The sequence below is a fragment of the Pteropus vampyrus genome, unplaced genomic scaffold (assembly GCF_000151845.1).
Source record: "Pteropus vampyrus isolate Shadow unplaced genomic scaffold, Pvam_2.0 Scaffold2, whole genome shotgun sequence".
Lineage (NCBI taxonomy): Eukaryota > Metazoa > Chordata > Mammalia > Chiroptera > Pteropodidae > Pteropus > Pteropus vampyrus.
Window position 1 is genome coordinate 14,351,707 of NW_011888783.1, and position 26,985 is coordinate 14,378,691.

The 26,985-nt window shown below is 31.6% G+C and overlaps 1 protein-coding gene and 1 non-coding gene across 3 annotated transcripts in view; one reads left to right on the forward strand and one right to left on the reverse strand.

Moving 5' to 3' along the window:
* Positions 1-9,471: 9,471 nt before the first annotated feature.
* Positions 9,472-9,590, forward strand: LOC111739899. Its single transcript, XR_002780407.1, has one exon. It is a non-coding gene; the product is annotated as a 5S ribosomal RNA (ribosomal RNA).
* A 5,637-nt stretch (positions 9,591-15,227) lies between these two features.
* Positions 15,228-26,985, reverse strand: part of MTX2 (metaxin 2) — a 59,272-nt gene continuing 47,514 nt past the window's right edge. For both annotated transcript variants that reach the window (XM_011357008.2, XM_011357016.2), the window contains 6 exons: positions 24,832-24,908; positions 23,436-23,528; positions 22,885-22,923; positions 22,389-22,514; positions 21,249-21,325; positions 15,228-17,590 (listed from right to left, as the gene is read on the reverse strand). In XM_011357008.2, the coding sequence (XP_011355310.1) occupies positions 17,407-17,590; positions 21,249-21,325; positions 22,389-22,514; positions 22,885-22,923; positions 23,436-23,528; positions 24,832-24,908 (596 nt within the window). In that variant the 3' untranslated portion in view covers positions 15,228-17,406. The remainder of the gene's footprint in view (positions 17,591-21,248; positions 21,326-22,388; positions 22,515-22,884; positions 22,924-23,435; positions 23,529-24,831; positions 24,909-26,985) is intronic.

Genomic DNA, 26,985 nt, shown 5'->3' on the forward strand with positions numbered 1-26,985 from the left:
AATCTATGTCATTTACCAAAACAAAAACATATCCCATCAAGGACCAGTTATGCTTTTGGGAGTAAGTGAAATAGAAGCCATAAAACCATCTTAGTTGTGACTCAATATGATGAGATTTCCAGAAATCGAATTCTCAATTGAAAATAACAGGCAGTTAACAGAGTTTCCATCAATATTTGCCACTCCTGATTATCTGTAATTCTTTCAACTAATGACAAGAGGAAAGAAAATTAAAACATACATATCTTAATAATAAAATTATAGAAAAACAAGAATGATGGGTTTTGCGAATTCACATTTGGGGAGTTTGAAAGATGTGGCCAGCAGCCCCGTAGAAGGATCTCGTCCAGACAAGTTTAATTTACATGTTTTTAAATGAGCATTGCCAAGGTTAGCAGAGCTAAATCACACCTGTTTACCTCTCCTTTGTTCCCAGACTTTTTGTTCTTCTATACCCTAAAAATACTAAAGATATGGTTATTAAAGCTCTCTCTTATATACAGAAGATTTTTTGAGAGATTCACTAAATTAAAATTATGAAAATTAATGTCTTCTTAATCTGCTTTCTGGACCTTTCCGTTTGGATGTCCCACTCAATATGTCCAAATCTGGCCTCCAAACTGTCATCTCGTTAATTTGTCTTTCTATCAGCTATACCTTCTCTGCCATGGCAGTTCAAAATCTTCGATGCTATTTTTCCTTTCACCACATCTGATTAGCTATCAGCCCTGTAAGCTTTTCCTTCCAAGTTTTTCTCAGTGCTGCCCCTCAATTTCTTTTTTCTTTGTGACCTTCCTAATCCAAGAACTCATTACGTCAACTTCAATTAATGAGACAGCCTTTCACTTTTATTTCCAAGCCGTAGGAGGAAGACGACACATCAATTCTTGATCAATCTTGCTCAACAGCCAATTTAATCATCTTATTCTTCTCTCCAGTAAAAATAATACTTTGGATTTGTGCAATGCTTCAAAACCCACAAAAGACTTTCACATTAATAAATTTGTTTGATCTTCACACCAAGCCTGTGAAGCAGGCAGACCAGGAATTAACATTTCTGTTTTGTGGTGAGGAAGCTAAAACTTGGAGAAAGAGAGATTTGCCTGAGTCTATACATAGCGACCGATTGGAGCAGGAGTCCAACTCAAGGCTTTCAACTCCAACCTCAGAGCAATTTCCATTACATCATTCTGTTTAGGATGACTGCATGTTGCCTAAACGTCGAAATCGCTTAAATGCACTCAAGCCCTTCTGTAATTGAGTCCAAATTTACAATTATAAGTTCATCTATCATGGCTACCCTTCTGATCCAACTGCATTGATTTACCTACTGTCCATGAATTTGCTGGGCACTCTACTCATATGTGACCTTCTAATAAAAGCTTTCCCCTATTTAAAGTCTATGTATCTACCTTTTAAAATGCAACTCAGTTTACCTTCTCTATGAAGCTTTCTACAACCAATCCATTAAGTGTCAATAATTTTCCACATGTTTAAACTAGTTTTTTTGAATACTAATTCCCTTCTGAGATAATGCCCTTCTGAGAACTTATATTTGATGCCCTCTGAGATCAAGTGATCTTTCCACTCTGACTGGTGGACCAAATGATTTTCAGTGCTCCATGATTGTTCAAGCCTTCTAAAGATTGTTCTACTTGCTCTTTTCCAATAGTTCTTTCCTCAGTCTTGGTACTTTCCTCATATGCACATGCCGATCCATACTCGGCTGAAGTCCAGTAGCAAAACCCTCTCACACAGCTCTCTAGGGTCTTCTCTCTATGCAATTATCTCATCTCCAATGCTCTGCTAGCGACCTTGGCCTTCTTGAACTCTGAACTCTTATTTTCTCAACTCAAGGAATCTACCGGCTCTCTTTGGTTCCCCTCTCCTGTGCTACAGCCTAGAAATGCTCTCTAAGAAGAAACTGGAAGGTCTCACTTTGTTTCTCTTCATGCAAGGATCACATCCTGAACTGATTATTGTTTCATGTCTGAAAACCATTGTTTCATCTATTTTGTCGGTTTCTTTAGTTGTTTAAGGCAGGAAAATAAATTCTGTCCCTATTACTCCATTCACGACAGTAAAGACATTCTTACATAGCATTATGAAATGTAAAGATTGCTCTAGGAGTCAAAGCAATAAGAAAATAAGCTTTTTTTAATTTGGAATTTTTAAAGAACAAAATAAAAAAACAGAAATGAAAATTTACCCTTTGTAAAATAGACCTACAGCATTAGTATTCGGTTCAAAGTAGAAAAAGTAAAATATGTTGACTATTTTTAGAGTGAAATCTCTAATTTATACACATTCTAAAGGTAATTTACCTAACCTCTTTCAAACTCATTTTAATTTCTTAAAGATCACAAAAAACATTGTTTAAATAGCCAGAAATATTTTATCTTATAATATTAAAATATAAGATATTTCTCCATTTGTGTCGTTTGGCAGCAAAAAACAAAAACAAAATATAACATCACTGGCAACACAAATCTGTTCATTGTTAAGGAGAGAGGACGAGATGGAGAGAGAAAGAGAAAGAGAGAGAGAGAGAGAGAGAGAGAGAGAGAAATGAAACGAAATAAATGGAAAAATTGGTCTGAGCAAGCTGTCACTTTTTTTTTCTTACATGCTCCACTTTGTATTGGTAAGACCAGATAATGAGTAGCACTTTTTCTTTGTAACAATTCATTAATCAGAGAAATGATCCTTGCTAGTGTTTAGATGTTTTACTTAATTTGGTACCTCTGGCCTGCTGCCCCACTAGTGCCAAAATTATTATTTCTCACCCAGCAGGTGATAAATAACAACTTCAGTCGTGATTAATACCACGAATCCTTCAACCTGACTAATGCAAGAAAACTTGAGACCTACAGAACAAGTGGGTGATAATTGTTGTGAGAACTGTTGAAGCTCTGCTCAGCTTGGGAGGAAAGAAATCCACAGGAAATGAAGCGTCTGCTAGCAGTCCAGCTGATCCTACCGGCTTCATTAAGCCTGTCTCAGTGACATTCGCCATTTGAATACCAGTGCTAGATTTTCTCCCTCCCAACACTAAGTTTTAAGTATCTTTAGAGAAAAGAAACCACTCTTTTTTGCATACATTTAAATATTTATTGAATGGATAGATGAATGAATGATAGATAAATGAGAAAATAGAATTTTACCCAAGTACTAGTCATTGTGAATATGGGTCATTTGAAAGTGACATATGGTTATCTTTTGTCATTTCTTTAATAATGGAATTATCCACAAATGTAGTTTTGCTAAAGCCCATAGCAAACTTAACATTCTCTGCTGGCAAAAATAAAACTGTTAGTAATGGCCAATAACTAAAGCTACATAGTGCCATCAGCTTGATTATTATCACTTAACACTAGGTACCAAGGTAGTTAATGTACCAGTTTCCTCAATTAGGTAGGTGGTAAGGGGAATACTTATTATTTGAAGAGCTTCCCAGGATATTCCTTGCCTCCTAATTGAGAAACTTCTTTAAATGGCACAATATATTTTAAGTCACAAGTCACAATGGATTCATGATAGTGGTCAACCAGTTGAATGTGACCTTCATACATATTTGTTTGGCAGGCAAGTTGTTTTGTTTTTTTATGTTATTTTAATGCTTTAGGCTGAGGGATGCATTCTCCAGTTTGGCACAGCCCCCACTATTCCTACTGTTTTAATATCCAGTCTGGCTCACTCTATTCATCACATGCCTGACTTCTGAATTGAGTTTGTGATCCCTGACTAAATGGAGAGGTGTTAAATAATATTAACCAAGGGGTGGGGCTGAAGAAAATAACTTGGATTGAGATATGTGGCTAAATATATCAAGAATCACAAATTATCTGAGTATTAATTTCTTCAGTTAAAAAAATATTTTACCTCTGCCCTTAATCCAAACAAGCAATGCCTGTCATGGGATTAAGATCACTTGAAAATTACACAATGTTATAAGTGATATGGAAACACAGAAGAGGGGCATATAACTCAGTGTATACCTCAGGATAACTCTTAAAAATTATTTTAACCAGGATTTGAAGGGGAGAAAGAAAAAGAATGAAATAAGAAATTCCTACTTCATTAACCAAATATGTCATAATTCTTAACAAAAAGTAAAGAAAAGCATCTTAAACTGAAATTCTAGACTACTGATTTAGCACTGACTTGCTCTTTAAATTAAGAGGATATATAAAACTTAAATAAATGAATGACGAAAATATAAATTGAATTGGTAGTCAAAACTCTACTTCTCCCCCAAATCCAGTAACTTTGAAGAATAATAATAATCCCTATCTTATATAAATTTCAGAGCAGAAAGCGTCGCCCAATCCATTTCTTTAAACCAATTTTATCGAAGTATAATTTACATAGAAAAAAATGCAGTTTGATTCATTTTAACAAATGCATACATCTTATAAATGACACCAAAATCAAAACATAGAACTTTTCCATTCCCCTCAAAAAGTTCTTTTGTGCCCCTCTGTATTCAATTAAAAAAAAAAAAAACACAACTTAAAAAAAAAAAACACCATATCTCAGGCAACCATTGATCTGCTGTCATCATTGATTAACTTTGCCTGTTCTAGAATCTCATATATACATACATAGAGTATATATTTCACTTCTTGCCTCTTAGCTTCAGCATACATAAAGGTTTTGAGATTCATTCAGGTTGTTGCAAGTAAAAGTAGTTTGTCCCTTCTATTATTGAGTAGTATTCCATTGTTTAAATATATCATAATCTTCATCTATAGACTTTCAGATTTTTTCAAATTCTAAGCTTTTATAAATTAAGCTGATAAACATTCAGGCACAAATCTTTATATGGACATGGTTTTATTTCTTTAAGGCAAATACTAAGAAGTAGATTTGCTCAGTCATGTAGTAAATGTATTTAAGAAACTGCCGTTTTTCCCAAGTGCTTGCACCAATTCATGCTCCCACCAGCAGTGTATAAGAACGCCAATCCTTCCATATCTTTGTCAGCACTTGGTAAGGTCTATTTTAAACTTCAATTTTGGCCATTGTAATTATGTGTAGTGCTATGTCATGTGGTTTAATTACATTTACTTGGTGACTGACGACATTAAGCTTGTTTTTCATGTATTTATTGGCCATTTATATATTTTTCTCTTGTACAATGTTTTTTGCTCACTTTTTAAACTGGGTTGTCTTTTTATTAACTTCTAAGAGTTCTTTATCTGTTCTGGATACATAATTTTATCAGCTATGTTATTGCAAATAATTTATCCCAATCTGTGGCAAGCCTTTTCATTTTATAAAGTGTCTTTAGAAGAGAAGTTTTTAATTTTAATGAAGTCCAATTTTGCAATTTTTTTTCATAAGTGCTTTCTCCATCCTATCTATAAAATTTTTGCCTATCCTAAGGTCACAAAGATTTTTTCCAGTGTTTTCTCCTAGAAGTTTTAGTTTTGATTTTTATATTTAGATCAATAATACATTTTGAGTTAGTTTTTCTGAAAGGTTAAGATTTGAATGTTTTTTTCCATTTGATATTGAATTTTTCCAGAATCATCTATCTAAAAGAATATCCACTCCCCCTTTGAATTATCTAGGATTTTATTGATTTTCTCTATTATATCTGTTTTCTATGTCATTTCGGTTTATTTTCTCTATTGTTTTTTCATTTACTATTTTATTGATTACCATTCTTTATTATTTCCTTCATAGAACTTATCTGGGGTTAATTGCTCTTCTTTCTCTGGATTCCAAAGGTAGAAGCTGAGATAATTGATTGTAAGCTTTTTTTCCTTTTCTAATATGAATATTTAATGCCATAGTTTTTTTTCTCTAGGCACGAATGTTAAACCCCACAAACTTGTGTATATTTTCATTATTCCTAAATTGAAAATATTTTCTCATTTCCTTTGTGATTTCTTCTTTGACCTTGGGTTATTTTGAAGTGTGCTGTTTAATTTCCAAATATTTACTCAATAACAATTTGTTGAGCATCTACCATATGCTCAACAAGTAAAAAAAAAAAAAAACTCCTGAAGTCGTTGGGAGGTTGGGAAACAGATCTTTATTCAGACAACTTACCTTGCATAATCCCTAGCAAACTAAAGATGTTTATGGGCTGAATGAAAATAAACACTTTGGGGGATGTAAACATAAACAATTGATTAAAACTTAACTCTCAGAGTATTAGTCTAGCTATGAAACAAGAGTATTATTAGCTTTGTCTTTTCACTTTCAGACTCCATGTATATGGTCAATCGTGAGATGCTCTTATGTTTTTCCTCACGGTATTTTCATCTTGTCTTTCAGCTTCTTTGTTTGTCCTATACTTGAAACTAATATAATATTGTATGTCAACCATACTTAAATAGAAAAAAAATTTTTTTAAACCATCTTCTCAATAATACCCTTAAGTACATACCTTGCTTCTTCCAACAGAAAAAAAAGTAAGTAGGACCAGGAATTCAAATTAAATATATACAACAAAAAACTAAAAATAGCAATCTCCTTAATGTTTTCTTTTTAATTCTCTTTAGTTTTATAGATATGAAACATTACATTGATGAAAGTATACTACATTACACTCGGTAAGCCAACATTTTTGATTTAAAGAAAAAAAAAGTCACCATAAAATCAGTCATTTTTCTGGTCTAAGTTAAAATAGTAAGGAGTTAATCCCCCAGAAACAATTTTATGCTTATGAATGGTCTTTCTTTTGAATGGATGATTAAACCAAAATGAAGTGATTACATGTTCAAAACTAACAAAATACACGTTATATGGAAGCAGAGAGATTTAAGTATACTCTCCCCTCAGGAACACAATTTCAACTCAATAATCATTGAAAGTACATATATTAAATATTTGGGTGTTAAACTCACAAATGAATTATATAATATATAATACACCAAAACTTAGGACACTGATCTAACAGTATAAATTAACTTAATCTATGAAGTCTTCAAAATACTTAGTACACACAGTGTTTATTTTTTTAAGGTATATAGACTTTTTCCATCACAATGGAAGAAGGTAGGAATCAGGAGGGAGAAACATTGTTTTTCAAATTAAAATCAATAATATTTTTTCCTCCAATACAACCTCGTCAATAGGTAGGGAAGGGTAAAATGAAAACTATACATCTTTAGTGTTTAAATAGGATGTGAGTAAATCAAATAAACTATATTTTAGAACTTTATAAAGTTTAATAATCATGATATAAACATATGTACCTAAGATTCTAGCAACTAGATATAGCCAATAATTGGCATAAAAATTCTTCCTTCTAATTATGACTTTCATAAAAATAATCCTGAAATATTACAATTTGCTAGAATACCTTTTAATTCATTCTAAGAAATCCAAATTATGCCTGATGCAATTTCACTGTTAATTATATTCTACTGCATTTTAATATTTAAAAACTGATAATACATGTAACAAGAAATACTATGACTTACTATAATAACTAAAGTTACTGTGATATTTATGGAAAAATTTTCAAATTGGAATTTAGTATGATAAATATGGCATTTCTAATCAGTGAATTCATAAAATGGTATTGAGACAACTGGTTAGCCATTTCTATAATAATAAATAAATATACAAACAATAAAGCTAAATTCTTAACTCTCTTATTGCCTCAAGATAATTTCCAGATAGACCACAAACAGCACACAAATCAGAAAGCATAATGGAAAACAATGATATAATTCAATATACTTAAAAAAAATTAATTCTAGAAAAAAGTCAAAAGCAAATACCAAGCTGAGGATAAATATCCACACCTATGAAAACAATGGGTTAATTTATCTATGATACAAAGATCACACATAATAAGAAAAAGAAACAATCCAATTGGCAATGGACAAAACCAGAGATTACAAATAACCAATAAAGTTATGAAAATGTTTAACCTCACTTATATAATTAGATACAAAATCAAAGAGTAATGAGATACTATTTTTTCATTTGGATTAGCAAATATTTAAATGTTTCACGTTGAAAATTTCATGAGGCTGTAAACAAATAGAAAACTTAGTATGTGACCTTGAACAAATTTCTTAATCTCTCTGTGCCTCCTTAGTTTTCTCATCTCTAAAATAGGGATATTACATGATTGGATTGTTGTGAAGAATAAATTATTTAATATCTGTAAAGAGCTTAGAATAACACCTCATGCGCTGCAAGCACTATGACTTTATTAAATAAATACACTTTTTAAAAATTAAAACTTTATTTTTTAGACTGGTTTAGGTTCACAGCAAAATTGAAGGGAAAATACAGAGACTTCCACATATTCCTCAATCTCACACATGCACAGCCTCCCTCCGTTATCAACATCCCCCACTAGAAGGGTACATTTGTTACAGTTGATGAACCCACGTTGACACATCGTAATCACTCAAAGTCCATAGTTTACATGTGATTCACTCTCTGAGTTTAGACAAATGTAAATACACTTTTTTTAGAAGGATAATTTGATAATATGTACTTTTAAAATTTCTCAAAACCAAGAAGCACATAGCCTTTGACAGGAAATTTCCACCATTAGGAATTTACCCTTCAGAAATATTTACATAAATACTTAAAGATATGTATTCAAGAATATTCATTACAATATAACTTATATACATTGTAAATGACTTAAATCTATGTTAATGAGGGCTGATAAATTACTCCCAGTACATCTCTATAGAATGAAACGTTATTCAAACACTGAACATGTATGTATCCACATCTCCACCTACCCTACAGCCCAAAAACTGTCAGAAAAGATGTTTTTAAAAGCATATATCCTAATAACAGTGGAAAACAAGAAAAAGAGCCCTCCAGAGGGGCAGAAATTCTGAATAACTCCCGATTTAAAAAATAATGCCAATGACACTAGACCTACATAGAAAGAAGTTTGGAGGAAACTAAAGTTCCAAAGTAGCAGCACAAGAGTATCACAAAAATGGCAAGAGTCCAAAGAAACGCCACAAGCCAGTGGCACCTTACATAAAGGCAGGAAGGAATCCTAGGTATCCAAGTGATTAAGAAGGAAAATAAATCGAAAGCAGCTAGGCTAATGAAGCTTTCTCTCCTCCATCTCCAGCTTTTGCTAAGAAGCAAGTGCTCGACAGCAGTATTTGCTCTAGGATGATGTAGTGAGAACAGATCTTGGATCAGAGAGACGGTGAAGTACTTAAGTAACAGCTAATCCCAAAGATGACAATACGCCCACAAGCCATACTGCCACAAAACTGTATTTAGAAGCATATCATGGAAAATGAGAAGAATCAGATAAGGTAATATAACTAGCATCCACAAAGAAATGAATAGCAGTTCTCAAATGCAAAGGAAGATAAGCAGACAACCAAGAACTGTCAAACATACAAAGAAAACCACCCCATGAGAAAAAGGCCCCAAACTCAACAAAAAAACTAACATCCTAAAATAAAATAAAACTGAATTATGCAACTGAAGATGAATGTTAAAAAAAAAATCTTCAGCTATGGCCATGCCACCCTGAACGTGCCCGATCTCGTCTGATCTCGGAAGCTAAGCAGGGTCGGGCCTGGTTAGTACTTGGATGGGAGACCACCTAGGAAGACCAGGTGCCGTAGGCATTAAAAAAAAAATCTTCAGAGACTTAAGAGAATACTGTACCTGTGAAACAAAAATAAATAGAAATCTTAAAAATTAAGTATATTCTTGTTTGGATATCAGCTTCAGCCAAGAGTAATTAAGGGCCAGATTTACCTTCCAAACTAAAACACCTAAAAATACAAACAAAAACATGAAATAATGTTTTCACAATGTTAAATATCATGCAACAAAGGACAGTGATTCCTGAGAGATGAGAAACAAAGTGAATTCTGTGATTGCCCTCATATCACTGCCTTGAAAGTTTCAAGGACGGGGCACAAAGAAGGGGAACCCGAGCAGAGCCTGGTAGACTCCCTAAATTGTGGAGGTAGAGGGGAGAGTCCAGGGAGACAAAGGCAGCCAAAGTTCTCAGGGCAGAGTTGTGGAGAGAAAAGAGAACTCCAGAAGTCTGCAGTATCCCCTGAGTATTCAATAGAATACTGATCTGTGTACATATATGGGGAAACTATCTGAAGTTGAAGCCAGAACACCTAAAAGGATAGCAGGGAGCAGTACTCAGGGATCATACAAGGGTGAGAGTAGTGCCTAATCCCATTAAGAGATTTTAAAATTTCACAATTCATAAGATGTTAAATAGTGTACTAGAAGGGCATTGTCTCAGAAAATAATTAGCCCTAGACTAATTGTTGTTCTCATGTCTAACAAAACTTAAAAATAAAGCCCAAAAGGATCAAACTGTTTCCAAGTATACATCTCAGAACGAAACTCAAGAATCTTCCTAGGAACACAAAAATATTCAGCTCCCCCAAAGATAAAATTCACAATATCTTGCATCAAATCAAAAGTTACCAAGTACACAAAGAAGCAGGAAAATGCAACCTATAATGAGGAGGGAAAATCAGGCTATATGCAGTAAAATGTAAAACTTTTGTGAAGCACACAAAAGAAAATCTTTAAATTGGAGAGATTTACTATGTCTTAAAAGAGGAAACAATATTTTTAAAATGTCAATGTCCATCTAATTAATCTACATGAAAATGATCTTCCATTTTTATTTCACATTAACTTAGAAGTGTTAATTGCCACAATATAAGAAAAAGAAACAAAAATATCAACAATTTAAAATTTTAATTAAATATTTAAAATAGCTGAAATAGAAGGAGTTGAGCAAATAGGAACAAAAAAACAACAAAAGATGTTCAAGACCTCTATGGAGAAAAATTTTATTAAAGAACATTAAGGAAACATCTGGAAGCATGACACATTTATAAAGACTCGGTTTTGTAAAGGTAGTAATTCTTCCCCAAATAATCCAGAAATTCTATGTAAATCTAATAAAAATCCTAGTTTTTTGGTTTTGGTGGAATTTTAAAAATTGATTCTAAAATTTACATGTAAGTGCAAAGGTCTAACTTCAATTCCTGAAAGCAAAAAATAAGATGGGGGACATGCCTTATCAGATATCAAAACTTTACACAAACTATAATTTAGAAATTTTGATTTTGATGCAAAATAGGATAGCTGATGTAATAGACGAATATAATAGGATAGCCAACAAACAATCCTATGAGCAATCTGATAGAATCCGAGATTTCCTATCAGCAGGAAAAAGACCAGTCAATAAGGTCAATAAACAGTGCTAGGAAAATCAGTTATCCATTTGAGAAAAAATGAAATTGAATGGCTACTTCACACCATTTTTAAAGAAAATATTCCAAATACATTAAGAACTTGAATATGAGAGGCAAAACTTGCATAAGAAAATGTCGGGGAGTAGTATTATAACTTCCACGGTGATGAATACAGTGGACTGATGTTCAATGTCACCCTATCATCCTTTTAGGGTGCCTTCCTCTCCTGCAGAAGCTAGAAAGTTAAAGCCTACATTTTCCAGACTCCTTTACAAATAGAGTTCTGGATGTTATTTAGGTTCAATCAGCTGCATTTGTGAAATTCAAAAAGCAAAAGGGAGGTGGAAGGTGCAATTCTTCTGTCTCTCTGGCAAGCATTGTCATAAAGGCTCTGTTTTTTTCCGTAGCAGCATCGGCAGCGGTCCTGATATCTAGTTATTAGCTTTGTGAGGATAAGCAGGCTGTGGGCATCTGTTTTCCTAGTGCATATTACAGCAGGCATTATCTGATTCCTGATCAGAGTGCTGCAGCCGCAGCAAGAGCATCCCCATCACGGCGGCTTCGTGATCACAGCAGTGATGAGACACTTGTGGAGCCTGTAGCTTCCTGATCATAGAAGAGGCAGGAGCCTCACTGGGTACCCAGTTCTGTGGAGTCATTCCTGAAAGTACAACCTAAAACAGTTCTTCAGTACTCTCAAAGATTCTATAAGCCATTTAATATCTTATAATATTTCTTCCTGCTCGAACTATCTAGAGCAAATTCTAGTGGGACTTTTTGTTTTGCTTTTTAACATTTTAGGTTTATTAATAAAGTCATCATAAATTGTCATCGAAATACTCTATAGAACACAAGAGCCAGGTGAGCAGAGCTTAGTCCTTTGTAGGACAATTCTATATGCTAACTAGTACTTGAAGAACTTTTTTTTCCTTTTATAGAGGAAATTGAAAATTTCTGCAGTTGAAAATACCTTTCTCAACATATCCGATGTAAGTTTGCCATTTTTGTCAAAATTTCTGCAGTTTAACAAAAAGTAAATTGAATGTGCTTAGGAATTTCACGAAGTGTTCTTTGCTGGTATTACTTTTGACATTGTTTTTCAAAGGTCTCCCTTCAGTTGGCAAAGTAGGCAAAAACTTACAGGAGAAACACTAAAATACACAGAAATATGTTGCTCAACATCACATAATGGGATTAGTTTCCTGTCACCTGTGCTATAACTCTGAGATCTACCATAACCATATTGGATCCCAAAACTGTCCACCCAGTGGGTAAAAATACAGAAAATAAACCAACCACAAGGGCTTAGGAGTCATTTTCCATGGAAAATAAGATCTTCTTATTTTGGAGTTCCATGAATGATGGGACTGTAAAACTGAACTTATAAGGATTGGGAAGGATGTCCTAAACAAGGCACAAAAAGCTCAAATCATAAAGGAAAATATTGATCATCACTTTGACTATATAAAAATTAAGAATTTCTCTACATTATAAAACATCATAAAGAAAGTGAAAAGACAAACCACAAACCAGGAGGTATTTGTAACACATAACCAAGTAGGCATTAATATCTATAATACAACAAAACTCTCATAAACCACTAAGAATAGGCAAATCACCCACAAAACTCCAGACACAATAAAAATGTCTACTAACAAGAGAACAGAGAATTAAAATGTTGTATTGCCATATAAAAAAAAAAATACCATGCAAGCGAAAGTTAATCAATCACTGCTAGGTGCAACAAAATGGATAAAATTCAAATACTGTGTGAAAGAAACAAAACACTTAAAAATGCATAGAGTGTGATTCCAGTTACATAAAGATTAAAAATAAAAATGTTAAATCATGGCAATGATTAACCCAAAATCAGGATAGTGGTAACCTCCAGTGGTGGGCTATGGAGCTCGAATTAGATTAAAATGCTGTCACACAGAGTAGTGATCCCTAGCCTCTCTGGCACCAGTGCTATGAGAATCTAACGCCTGATGATCTGAAGTGGAGCTGAGGTGGTGATGCTAGTGCTGGGGAGAGGCTGCAAATACTGATGAAGCTTCACTGGCTCACCAGCCATTCACGTCCTGCTGTGCAGCCCAGTCCCTAACAGGGCATGGACAGGTACCAGCCCACGGCCCGGGGGTTGGGGACCAATGACATAGTGGACTTTAAGATACTAGTAATGTTCTATTTTTTAACCTGGGTGTGGGTATGACCTACATAACAAAATATTAAGAAAAAATGTTTTACATCTTAAAAAGCAGACCTGTAAGAACTTATTACAGCATATATTACTGAACAAAGTGCTTTAAAAAGAATGTGGGTATAAACTGCCCTGACCTGGTAGCTGTTAAAGCGAGGTAGTAGTGGTTCATAGATAGGTACATGGAGTTATTTTCTTTTTGTTTGTAATTTTCCATAATAAAACCTCCTTAAAAATTCGGCACTTTTCATTCTAAATGAATATTTATCTCAAGAACAAAAAGTAACCTAGATTTCCAGATTTCCCATTTTAGAATGTAGAAAACTGGAGTGTTGCTTCTACCCTTACAATAATAATGAACACCAGACAATCCGCAAATTCACTCCAGGTCTTGAACCTAGCAGATAGCTGAGGTTGCAGGGCCAACTCACCCAACATCTAAGTTGAGAAAAAGGACGTGAGCACTTGTTTACCTGAAACAGACACTACCTTAACAATGGTAACAAGAACTTAGCTAAAATTTTTAACTAATTTCTAAAAGTTGAGTGTGAGCTAACTAAAGACTGTTAAAACTCTGGGGGCCACAGACAGAATAAGAATTCACACTCATTCAGAGGCTCTTCTCCAGGGACAGGATGTTCACCAAAAATGAACTGGAGACACACTGGGAATCTGAGAAAGTGACTTGAGTGGTCCTTTGGAGAGGAGAACGGCAGCAGTCGCAAGAAAGGCATGAAACCCCCATGTGGTTCTACGCCCCTCTCTCTCACATGGAACAAAAAGTGCCAAAGAACTTACTCTGACCTCGCCCCACACATTAAAATCAATTCAATACGGATCACAGACAAATGACATAAGGGCTAAAAAAATAACACTACTAAAAGGAAACACAGAAGAAAATCTTTAGGACTTTGGATTAGGCAAAGATTTCTTAGATATGAGAACAAAAGCATAATCCATAAAAGACAGACTTGATAAATTGAACTTCATCAAAACTAAAAATTTCGGCTCTTCCAAAGACACTACTGAGAAAATGAAAAGATGAGCCATAAACTGGGAGTAAAGTAGCATATACTATTTGAAAATAGGCCCTGATTAAAGATATATATATGAAAATATAGTAAACTCTGAGTAACCACTATAAGAAATTTTAAAGTTATAAATAAGTCAATAGTAAAAATAAAATCGCCTCATTAAAAAAACTCAATTAATCCAAAAGAGTAAAAAGAAAATAGAACAAGTGTAATAGAAATACCTAGCAAAATATTTTAATCCACCTATACTTAATCCAATCACACTTAATGGTGAAAGACTGTATACTTTCCCCCTAAGACCATGAATAAGGCAAAGATGTCTATTTTCACTACTCCTGTTCAACATTGTACTGGAAGTCCTAGTCAGTACGATAGAGCAAAACAAAAAAACAACAAGCAATAGGCATACCCATTAGAAAGAACTGAAAAAATTATTTATGTTCACAGAAAACAGAATCACCAAAGTAGAAAATCTTGGGGAATCTGCTATAATCTTATCACAAATTTAATTACCATAATTTGATAAAAATATTTTTTTAAATGAAAGATAGAAATCCAATCCCAATTCTTAGTAACTTAAAAATACATTAGGAAAATATTTACTGTATATTGGCTAGACATAACCAAACTTTTTGTTTATTTTTTTTATTTTTTATAGTGACATTGGTCAATGAAATCCAGTAAGTTTCAGCTGTACACTTTAACTTTTATTTTTAAGACTGAATAAAATTGACAAATTATAAGAAGCAAGTGAATGTAATACTTTAAAACAAAAAATTAAAGTTCAAAAAGTTATATCGGATTAAATTTTACTTGAAATGTAGTAATTGGAAATCTCTCAATGTACAGCTACATTTTACCCATTCTCATTAAATGACAATCATACATAACAGTAAGAAAAATACTCATTCTGTTCATCAAAAAAGTATCAAGACATATTATTAGTGAATCTCTCTGATTGACATTTTACAATTTCTACTTTTTCTGGATTTAGGCTACCTACTGAATTAATACAATATCTATCATCCAATATTCAACTCAAAAAGTAACAAGTTGGACTTCTAAAGGGTTTCATAGAAGATAAGGTATATTAAACTCAATAATGCACATCAGTCAGAAGTTATGAAATGACAGTACCTGTCTTTATTTAAAGTTTCTCACTACTTATGATTTAAATTTTCATTTTAATAAAGGATCGTGTTACTTATATTAAAATTCAGTACACACGTATTTTGACAGTTAAAATAACATTTAACTCTTTGGTCAGCAAACTAGCTTTTCAGAGAAAATGTTTAGCTACTGTGACTTGGCTTTATGGACCCAAATTTAAAAGATAAAAGCAGGTAACTGAGTCATCATATCAAGATTTCTATTTTCTAATGCATTCTTTTGATAATCATTCATTCAACACTACAGAAAAACTAAGCTTCCCTGAGAGTGATTCATAAACAGTAAGTCTTAAATAAACATTTCAACTTGAAATAAACTGCCACTATTTCCCAAAGTTTCTCATATTAAGGTAAGAATATAAACTGTTGTACTATAATAATTAAGATTAAAATATCACAACCCATGTTGCTGTAATATCTTTATATCCAAAAAATAATCAAAGAAAAAAGTCTAGATTTTATATACTGAGGTACAAATGGTACTTGCTCAATTAAATGAATGTTATGGTTATATATTTTTCAAAAAGCATATACATATAAAATATATATCAAAAATAAACCCGATCTTAAAAACTGTGCAACACAGGTAACTTATTATTTTTTATTTTAATAATAATACACATTACAAAATTCAGGAAAGCTATAATAAATACCACTGTAGTCCAAAGAGAGTATCCAAAGTTTGTGTGGGATTTAGACTAAGGAGAATCTAATATACCCTTTATGTGGTAAAAATCTATACTCTTTAAAAAAAAAGTGCAGTGTTCCTTAAAAGCCAAACAGATGCCAGACCACCTGGGTTTGAATTCCAACTCTATCACATACTACTAACTCTATGACCTTAGTAAGCAAGGTATTACCCTTTCTGTGTCTCTACTGCCTCTTCTGTGAACTGGGGATAATCTGGGGAAAATTTTCAGTATTTTTGTAAGGATTAAATGAATTTAAAATACCTGTATATAAAAAGAAAATATAAAAGTACTATTCTAGACATTTTCAGGAAATGATTTTTACATCTGTCTCTTTTTTACTATCCCTCCCTGGTTTTATATAAAATAGAAAATTTGAAAGGGACACAATATGTAATCCTTAGTGCTTATATATAAATGCTTGTTGATACTTCTGTGAAAACTGTCCTATCTTCCCCACAAAAGGAATAAAAAAGCATTAGTAAAACATTCTTGTCTCAAATTAAAAAGTATCAAAATAATAAAGTCCTTGAAACTATCCCTTTATCAAATGTAAATTATAGCTGCTCTGCTGAAATGTTTTTAAATTCAATTAAGTTTAGATATGAAGAATGCTCTTAAACGATAATCTGTTCCAAGATTTAATCACTTTGTAATCATTCACATCTTCTAAGAGCATATTTGTTAGGAACAATTTTCCTATAACCAGGTTCACTATGTATCTAGCAAAGTAATCTTGGGAGTATGGAACACGAATTATTTGCCTTAGAAAAGAATTCCATGTATAAAGCTCAAGAGACAGGCTTTCAGAAAGATCAAGTAAATACACCAACCATACAGTTGTTTAAGGTTTATTTTTATATGCATACACGTTTCAAAAAAACAAAAATTTCAAAATATAGAGTACAACATATCAAATCAAGTCATTCAGAATTATTTTAAGGTGTACACAAATAACAGTATAAAGTACATGTACAGAATACATAATATGTCTTGAGGTTTCAAAAAGCAGTGTTTTGGTTTTAAAATTCTGATACCATTATCATATTGTTCAAGTAACATATATTTCCAAAGTTAAATTTTGTTCACTAAAAACTAAATTAACACATAATTCTAAGACAGTCTGATAGATAAGCTGCCTTTACCACGATCTTCAAAATAGTGCTGTTCAATTCTTCTACAGAAAGCAAGGAGGTTGCTATAGTTTTTCACCTTCTCAGAAAGTTCATCACTGGTCAATTGTGTGGTAAGAATGGTGTACAGATGGCCAAATACCAGTGCATCTAGTTCAGTAGGCCTAAAACCAAAGTAGAAATGAAAATAACATGAGTAGCATTTACCTTGTATGGTAGGATATATACTATTTTAAAAAACATTTTATTCATCTATTTAAAAGAAAAAGTCACAGAAAGAAATCCCACCCAACTTGATAGAATTATTCTACTTTAATTTGGAGTTTGTTATATGATATGAAAAAAATCTTTTAAACTATTATTTCCTAGTTGTGTGACTTGCTTTTTCAAGTAGTAGTATTATTTAAACGCGTTAATATTGGTATAATTGGCCATATTCATTTTATCCATTAATTTATTCATTAAATAAATACAGCAAGCATGTCTCCAAAATGCCAGGAACTGTGCCAGATGCTAGAGATATAAAAACAAGAAAGTCATTCCAGGACATGGACACGAAACATAAATTACCACAACATAATTTAGTAAGTACTTTAATAGATGCATAAACAAAATGCTGTCAAAGCACAGAAGATTTCACTGTGGTGTTGGGACAACAAAATGATACCTGTTTACCCAATCATACATTAACGACATGATTTCATTTTAATTTTTTAAAGTAACTTAGCTTTCTGAAGAAGACAATCATAAAGATGGCATCCATAAAAATTTTTCTAAGAGTTTTCGTCCCTTTAATTATATATTACTAACAAAAAAATGAAATTTATCTACCTCACAACTAATGGTCTATAAATGGGGCATCACCAATGTACATTATATTAAAATAATTACTAACACAATATTACTAAAAGTAATATACTAAGCTTTCTTTCCCATTATACTGCTACCTTGTCATGTCTTCATACTACTAGTTATAACCTATATAGTCTTTCTTTATATACCTGTCTCTGATCCTTAGGACTGTCATTCAAGTTTATAAATCAAGCCCCTTTGCCATCAGCCTTTTCTATATTATCCCTTTAAATATTTTTGAGCAATTTCCTCTTAATTTTCTTAACTGGTGATTTCTTAATTGAATAAACCTCAACAAAATTCTATTCCTCCCTGAAATTTTTCGACTTAAAATTCCCAACTATAATTTTTGCACCATTTCTTTGATATACTTTCTCATCATTATATTAAGGTATACTGTCAATTTTTAACATTTACTTAAAGGTTAATAGCAACATTTTTCTTTTTAAAATCTAACTCCTTTTCCAATTTCTCATTCAACTTAACCTAGTTATAACCATTTATTGAGCTTCTTCTAGAAAATAGGTTTTGTTTGGAAAACACTGACCTACAAGGAGCTCATAAATGCTTTAGAATAGTATAACTCTATCTTGATTACATTTAGAAAAAATATATTTTCTACTCTCTTCCCCTTTACTAAAAAGGCAACATAAAAATATCGCTTTAAGAAAGATTTTAGTTTCTCATTCCAAGTCCACACTCACCAGGTGAAGGTAACAAATGATGTAATAGTCTTCGTGCAGAGTCTTAACTGATCTCACACATCAGCAAGACAGTATGTGTAGAACAGGTGGTACACATTTTGTTTTGGTTGGATTTCAGAAACATGATTTAAATATTTAAAAGCTACCAACACTACATATTTTGAAGGATAAAAAGGCCATCGATGTTAGTATCTACCTTGTATTATTTCTAATTTGTTTCATGTTCATTTTCCTTTTGCTTTTCTACCATTTAACTTCTTTGTCCTCTTTTCCCAATTACTACTCTTGCTATAAGATCTCCCTCAAATATCCTTTTCCTTTCTCTCATCAAGTAAGGTTATTAGGTTTCTTTCATGAGCCCTCTCAACATCTCCATTAGGTAAGCTAGCAGAAAAATTGATTCGAATTTAAGAGGGTAAAGGGGAGATACAAAGGGAAATAAAAGAACCTGACAAAGTCAGGTATATGTTAGAGTCGAGAATAGAATTCAGGGCCTCTGACTTGGAATCTAATACTATATATCTTGACTTAAGCCAGTGCTCTATTCACTCAGGTAGAGTGTCTCACAAAGTAATGACTCCTGTGACAGATAAAGGAATGAGAAAAATTTTGCCACAACGAAATGAAAATATAAGTTACTTTTCTCTAAATGTAGTTTACTTACATGTTAATATTAATTAAATAACTGGGTAAAATTAAAACAAAAAACTAAACCTATTCTCTTCTTTAATCATAACTGTTAAGGGAAAATGTTTATCTAATATGAGGTAAAGTTATTTCAAAAACCTATATCTTACTATGAATTAAACGGTTCCTCAATAGCTAACCTTTGGTTTTGCATCTGTTCTAAATTTTGATTTTTTTCATCACAAGTTTAAACATAATTGTACTCTTAAAAAATATATATTTTGATATTTCTACTAAATCACATGTCAAATGATACTTGGTTACTAACTCTCTGACACTGAGTTTAAATGAGAAGAAAAATCAGATCCATGCTCTTGGCCTCCCATGAAGACAGTGTGTATAACAAAACTAACTCCTAACACACAATGATGCATGTCAAACAATAAAACACACCCCTTCTGAACTTTTCAACTCCTAAGAATTCCTAGATCAGAAAGAAAAGGAACTACATAACACTAATATTTGAATACATTTCTTTTATGTTAGAGACTAAACAAAAAGAATCTGCATAGCAAACACCACTAGAAACATAAACATAGCTGTAGAAGCTTTACCTACCAGGATTTCATGGGTTGAATTCTGACCTTTCTGCTTCAGAGATCAACACTCTAATTTTATTTTAATATCAGTTATATAATAGTATGTATTAATATAACTTAAATATTTCCAATCAATCGAATAGTCATTTTTGCTACAAAAATTAATATCTCTACCAAAAGATGTTTGATACGGCTATAAAAGATTAATGCCTATGAAGACAGAAGAGCAAATAAAGCTTTATAAAAATTATCAACCTAAAAAGCAAGAAAATTTAAAAGCCAAGAAAAGGTCAGAACTTCTAAGCAAACCACTGAGATTAAAAAGCTAATTGTAGCCCATCTTAAACTGGATCACAGGATAGCTGATTCTGATACACTAAAATTAGAAATTTAAAAAGAAAGAAAATCCATTCTTTGCCTACATTAGATATTCTTTTCCAAATTACAAAAAAAAATCTGTCTTAATAAAACAAATTACTCAATTTACCTACATACATAAATATTTAATCTACATCTTTCATATTCATTTTTGTGCTTTATAAATATTTTCACTAATGTTTAAAAGATAAGTTCATAATAGTGCTTGTCCATCCAAAAATATTTTTTATTATTTAGTTTTATTCACTTTTTTAGTCCCCAAGGTTATCTCCCTATATAGACAAGTACGGTTATACTTCATATTCTAATAGTACTTTACAAGTTTAGAATTTTATTAATCAAGACACTGTAATTCCATACATAGAACCCAGAACTACCCCCATTAGAATCTCTATATCATACAGTAATGACTGGTTTACATATCTGCCCTTAAGATATATTCTTAATGGTTAGGACCACATTTTAGAAATCTCAGTCTCCTAGCCTAATGCTATGCCTGACACCCAAGAAATGCTAAGTAAATGTTTAATGAAGGCAAAAATAAATTTGAACTAAATCTTTCAATAAATATTTCTTGATAAAACAATTCTTCTATGATAAAATAAGTTTGTTATTTAACAATATAGAAAAGAAACTAACTTTAAAAAAATTAAATTTCTTACTGCTTATTGAAGAAATACGGTTGTGTTCCCAGTCTTTGAGAAAGAGCTTGACAGCACTGGTCTACATCTTCTAAGACCTTATATAGGCAATAGACCCCAAAGAAAAATATTTAAATTAGCAAACAATAAAATATGTCTAAAACAATTTATATAACAGTTTATAACAAGAATATAAATTTAGGTGACTTTTTATGACATATTTAAAACAGACTACAGACTACATATAGAATATAAGTAATATTTTCCATAAAAAGAAATAGGAAAAAAATTTGAGAGCTAATTTCTTTTAAATGCAAGTAAAATTTAAGTTACTTATAAGGATTACTACAAAGGAAATTTTATCTCAAAACTTCACTCTCTACAAAAATGTTTTCCTAAATCCATATATTCAAATGACTTTGCATATATTAAAAAAATTGCTTCATAAAGGTAACATTGATGACCCACCAGGAGTAAAATCATTTGAGTTGATTTTCCACTAGTGGAGATGGATTTTATTTACTGCATCCCTATTCATTTACCCAATCCCCTTTGCGGCCAATGACACATATCAGTGACTTGGCTGGCTAGGGCCAGGGTTAGCCTTGGAAAAAAGACATTAATTAGTCAAACTCATAATCTTAACAAGATTTATATTTTTTAATCTTTATATCAATAGATCTAAGACCAAAAAGAAAAGATATATTTAAGCACTATATTTAACAGGGTCATTTTCTTTAAACTCTGATGCTGCAGATCAATATTTATTGGCATAAAAGATGCCCACAATGTATTGTTGAATGGGAAAAAAATCAGGTTACAGAGTAGCAGGTATATGATCCCATTTAAAAAAAATGTTTATTAACAGACATCTAGAAAAACGTTCCCCAAATAGTTAACAGTGGCAATTTCTAGGTGATAGAATTTCAGGTAGTTTTTACTTCCTTTTTCAACTTTTCTTATTACATAACTTATTTTACAATTAACATGTGATTTTTATAAAACTACTTCATGTCAGAGAAAATAAGAGCAAATGTTTTATTAATTTTTTATTGTGTTGGGATTTCTTAAGGGCTAGCAATACAAAAAAATGAATTTCTTAATGCTTTAAAGGTTTTCCTTAAATGCATTGAGGTTTTGTAAACTTCAATCTGAACTGACCTGGTCCAGAGTCTTGTTACCCCATCCAATAGCCTTCATTTTACGTTTGACTTCCCACTGTTTCTGATAGGCCAAAATATGATTCAGAGGCCAAGGGTAAGGAGATCCATATCTAGCATGAGTGATCTAAAGCAAAAATATTTTGTTAAAAACAAAGGCTTTTTTTACAAATAGAATTCTAAAGGAAATATATGTTCGGAGAACACAAATATAGCAATCTGGAAAAAATACATAGCTTGCAATCTAAAAAAATTAAAATTTTAAAACATTCTCTTTAAAAATATATAAACTTTTATGTACTTTGCAACCAGTTATATCAAACAATGACACATAGCTTCCCTAAAATGTATGTGCAAGCAAAATTAAAGTAAGTGAAAAACTATATCACTAATGGTATAAACCACAATGTTTCATTTATGAGCAGGGACTTACAATTCTGAGCAAAAGTGTTTTCTCATTAAATTTTAATTAAGATAAATGCTACAGAACCACTCACCTCCCCTACTGTAGCTTCATCACACCACTGAAGATACAACTAGGAACAAAAGAACAGTGACTAAACTTTAGAATACAAAAGAGAAAATGGATAAAAAGAAAGTTATTTCTTGCCATGCTAATTTTTTATAAGCCAACTTTACAAAAATCACATATGTAAGGTGTTTGGTTTTTTTGGGTTTTTTTGTTCTTTTGCTAAAGTTGCTATACATAATTATTAAATTTAATGGTGGTACTTAATAAAAATATTTCTTATTCATATAATATGTCCCTAAATATCATTAAAGTATTTCATAGATATTTAAGTAAACTTTACAAGGCAAAAGTAAAATAATAAGTGGGAAAGAACCGCTCCTTTTTACAAACATAAAAATTAGAACTGAAAATGTCAGGCAACTTGTTCAAAGATAATGATCAAATAATTTGGGTAAGAATCCCAGCCCTAGAATTGTTTGACTATTTTCCTATTTCTCAGTAACTTTAACCCACAAGAAAGATTATCTTTTATGAGAGAAAAAGCTAATTTTCAAGGCCTATTGTTTTCTATTATACCTCGGCAGTTAACAGCATATTGTTGACTAATTCCATGTAGGCTTTCATTTCCGCTTTTTGGACTTCATCCAGCCCATCACTAAGAGAATGGCCCTAAAGGGAATTTAAAAAAATTTAAGAGCATCATATTAAATGTAAAAAAACTTTCAGTTATCTTACTACAAAGTAATATAACATCAATCTTTTTACTGCATATATCTATGCATTAATTTCCAAAATGCTTCCTAAAACAAAATTATTTTATATTAAAAAATAACTAATACTCTATTGCTGTAAAATATTAATAAGTAGTATTTATTTATTATAAAAATGTATCTTTCAATGGATAAAATTACATTATCAATTATTTCACTAAAGAAGAAAACAATGGTCAGTAAACTTTGTTATTTTAAGAGATTAACTTTATTAATAATTAAATAAATGCTAAAAGATTGACACGTGTTGCTTATAAAGTGGTTGAAGACAAAAAAAATGTTAGTAAAGGTAGAGAGAAATAAACACTAATTTTTAAATTCTAATACACTATAGTAATGAGTGGATGCATAAAATGATATAACTTTTATTTCAACCTGGCAATCTGTTTTAAGATTTTAAAAATGCATACTCTGTAACATCGTAATATCACTCTAAGGAATTTATCCTAAGGGGATAATCTGACATGTGTACAAAGGTATATGTACAAGAATATTTATCTTAGCACTCAATACCAGCAAAAAACTGGCAATATTTAAGTGCCCATCAGTAAAGACTTAAGTAAATAAATTATAATATATCCATCTAATAGAATACTATACACTTTAAAAGAACAATGTATAAATATATATGTATGTATATATAGTCATTAAAACATAGACAATTATGCATATATAGTCATTCGCAATTTCCAAACACTGATAATTTTAAAAGGCAGGTTGCAAAGTAACTAATAACAGCAATAATAATAGCATGCTCCATATTTTTCTATAGAAGCAAAGGGAAAAGTCTGGAAGGATATTCCCCAAAATGTTAATAGAGGTTGTCTTCTGATAACTATTAAAATTTAAACTAAATTCATATGAATAAATTAATATATTCAGCTTCTAAACATATCCTATGTCTCCCTTCTCAAAGGTTAACTTGACATTTTATAATCTAACAGTTTTCATTTATGACCAAAATTCTCATAAGCATGTTAGAAAATTATCTACCATTTTGTAAAGATCAAATTACCTCTTTGCCATTGATTTATATTATGGAAAAAAAAAAATACACTTTAGAAATATTTCTCCAGTAGTTTGTATTGGCATTTTATAAAACTAGGTTAAAATCAATGTAAATGTTAAGACATGCTAAAGAATGATGAATGACTTATTTAAGAGTTACTGTGATCAAACGCATTTAATATCTTTTTTATTACCTTGGCTTTAACGAATTGGACTATTGGACCAAGTTCTGATACTACTTGATTTCCTACATGAATAAAAGGTACTTTACCTGTTGAGGAAAAAAAATACGTAAAAACATTTTCAGTAAATTAAAGTTTGTGCTAATAAAAAAAGGAAATTAACACAAAACTGGGATATGCTTTATTAATACAGAATTTCATAAAACTATAACTTTTGAAAGTTACAGTTAAATGTATATGTTAATTTCTATAAATTTTTAAATACTGATTACTGGCTAGTTTTTAAAAAGAAAGAAGAAAAAGATTTCTTTCTAGAGTTGTCGCTTGTATATAATAATAGATCACAATATTCTCTTTTCAGCACTAACAAATCATATGTATCAGTAAATACTGCTTATTCAAATTACATGAACCCACACATTGGTTCATGACTGTTGACAGACTTCAAAGTATTTAAGTGTGCTTTCTCTTCAGAATACATTGAAGCAATCTATATTTTAAACTGCATTTAAGAAGAATTCTTTTGATATCTTCTACTTTTAAGTCTCGGATATCATTAAGGTCAATATTTTAAGTACATTTGATAAATTAATTAATGTCTTTGACTCAAAAATATCAAGAATTAAGAGAATTAACAATCTTTAAAGGTATGTTAGTTTATGAATTATAATACAAAATATATTCTCAACACATGTAGAGGAAAAGAACAAGTAAAATGCTTATAAAAATTGGCTTCTCTAAGTAAATGCCACATCAAAAAAGTAATTATTTCATTCGTATATTAAGTTGATGAAATTATCAGAGATGATAAGACCAAAATAGTCTCCAAACAGCAATAAAGTTTACCCCAAAAACCAGAGGATGAAACCTGCTGTCAGACCTAGTTCAAACAGAGTTCACCCTAACAGCAGGCTTCTTCATGGTCCTTTTCAATAGATTCAATTACTGAGAGTAATGGATGAGGTGCACAGCACCAACAAAAGCTTCATCTGCATCTATAGGATAACGCATTACAAAGGAAAGTCAGGCCTTTTGGAATACAACTACTCAATAGATGTATTTAGAAGACATTTCCATGTTACCAATATAGAAACACTGAGTTCTGCATTCCTTTCTTCTACTGCTTTATAAATCTTGCAAAAAAAGAAAAAAAAAATTGTATCTGGGAAACATTAGGTCATATTGTTTTTTAACGGGATAAAATCTGTTTAACTACTATATTGCTAGTAACAGTGTAAGTCTTCTGAGATAAAATGATCTGAGAATGAAAACTATTTGTGAATGAATGCCTAGACTAAAGGGTATTGATATTTCTGGGGTATAACATTTTGAGAGCAAAGTGTATTTCTCATTTTCAATAACCAATTTGGAGTCCTTAGAAGAAAGAGATTTCATTTAATTTCTTTTCTTAAAAATACTTTTAGTACTGCAGATTCTGAAACAGGGAAGCAGTGTGGGCAGTCCATTGAGTATTTCTATATCTCTAAATATAAAGAGATATATAAAATCAAGGCAACAAATTAGAAGTAAATAATGTTTTCTGTCACTTGTCTGACAAAATGGAGTCAATGTTATATCCCTGTTATTACAGGTATCAGGCAAAAGCACAGTAAGACAGTTATTCTCTGGCACCAATCAAAGGTTATAAAAGAAAACGAAGGGAAGTGTTTCTTACTTTAGGCAGAATAATCATTCTTAGAACTTCTACTTCTAAAGAAAGTAAGAAGTTGTTGCTAAGCAAGTATATGGATTCAGAGGCTATTAGAAAGAACCTTGGATGTCATCTAGTCCAATCATCTAATATTACAGATGAAATCAGAAGGGCTCAAACAAGAGAAGTGAAATTTCCCAAAGAAACTTAATATGTGACAACATAAGATTACAGTAAAATTTCCTAACTCAGCCAAGAGGTCTTCTGACTATTCCATGATGTTCTCTGCTTTAAAAATCGTCCACGACAAGATCAAACAAGCAAATAAAATGAAACACATCCTCCTGCCCACCCCCCCCAACTCTTATGATGAAAGAGAATACTAGAGATATGATGAAGCTTAAATATCTTAATAGAAACTGTCATTTTCATCTACCTATAAAAGATTCCTATGAATGTATATAGGTATGTACTATTGTAGTCTCTATAATATTTAACTGTTTGTCTTTCATAGA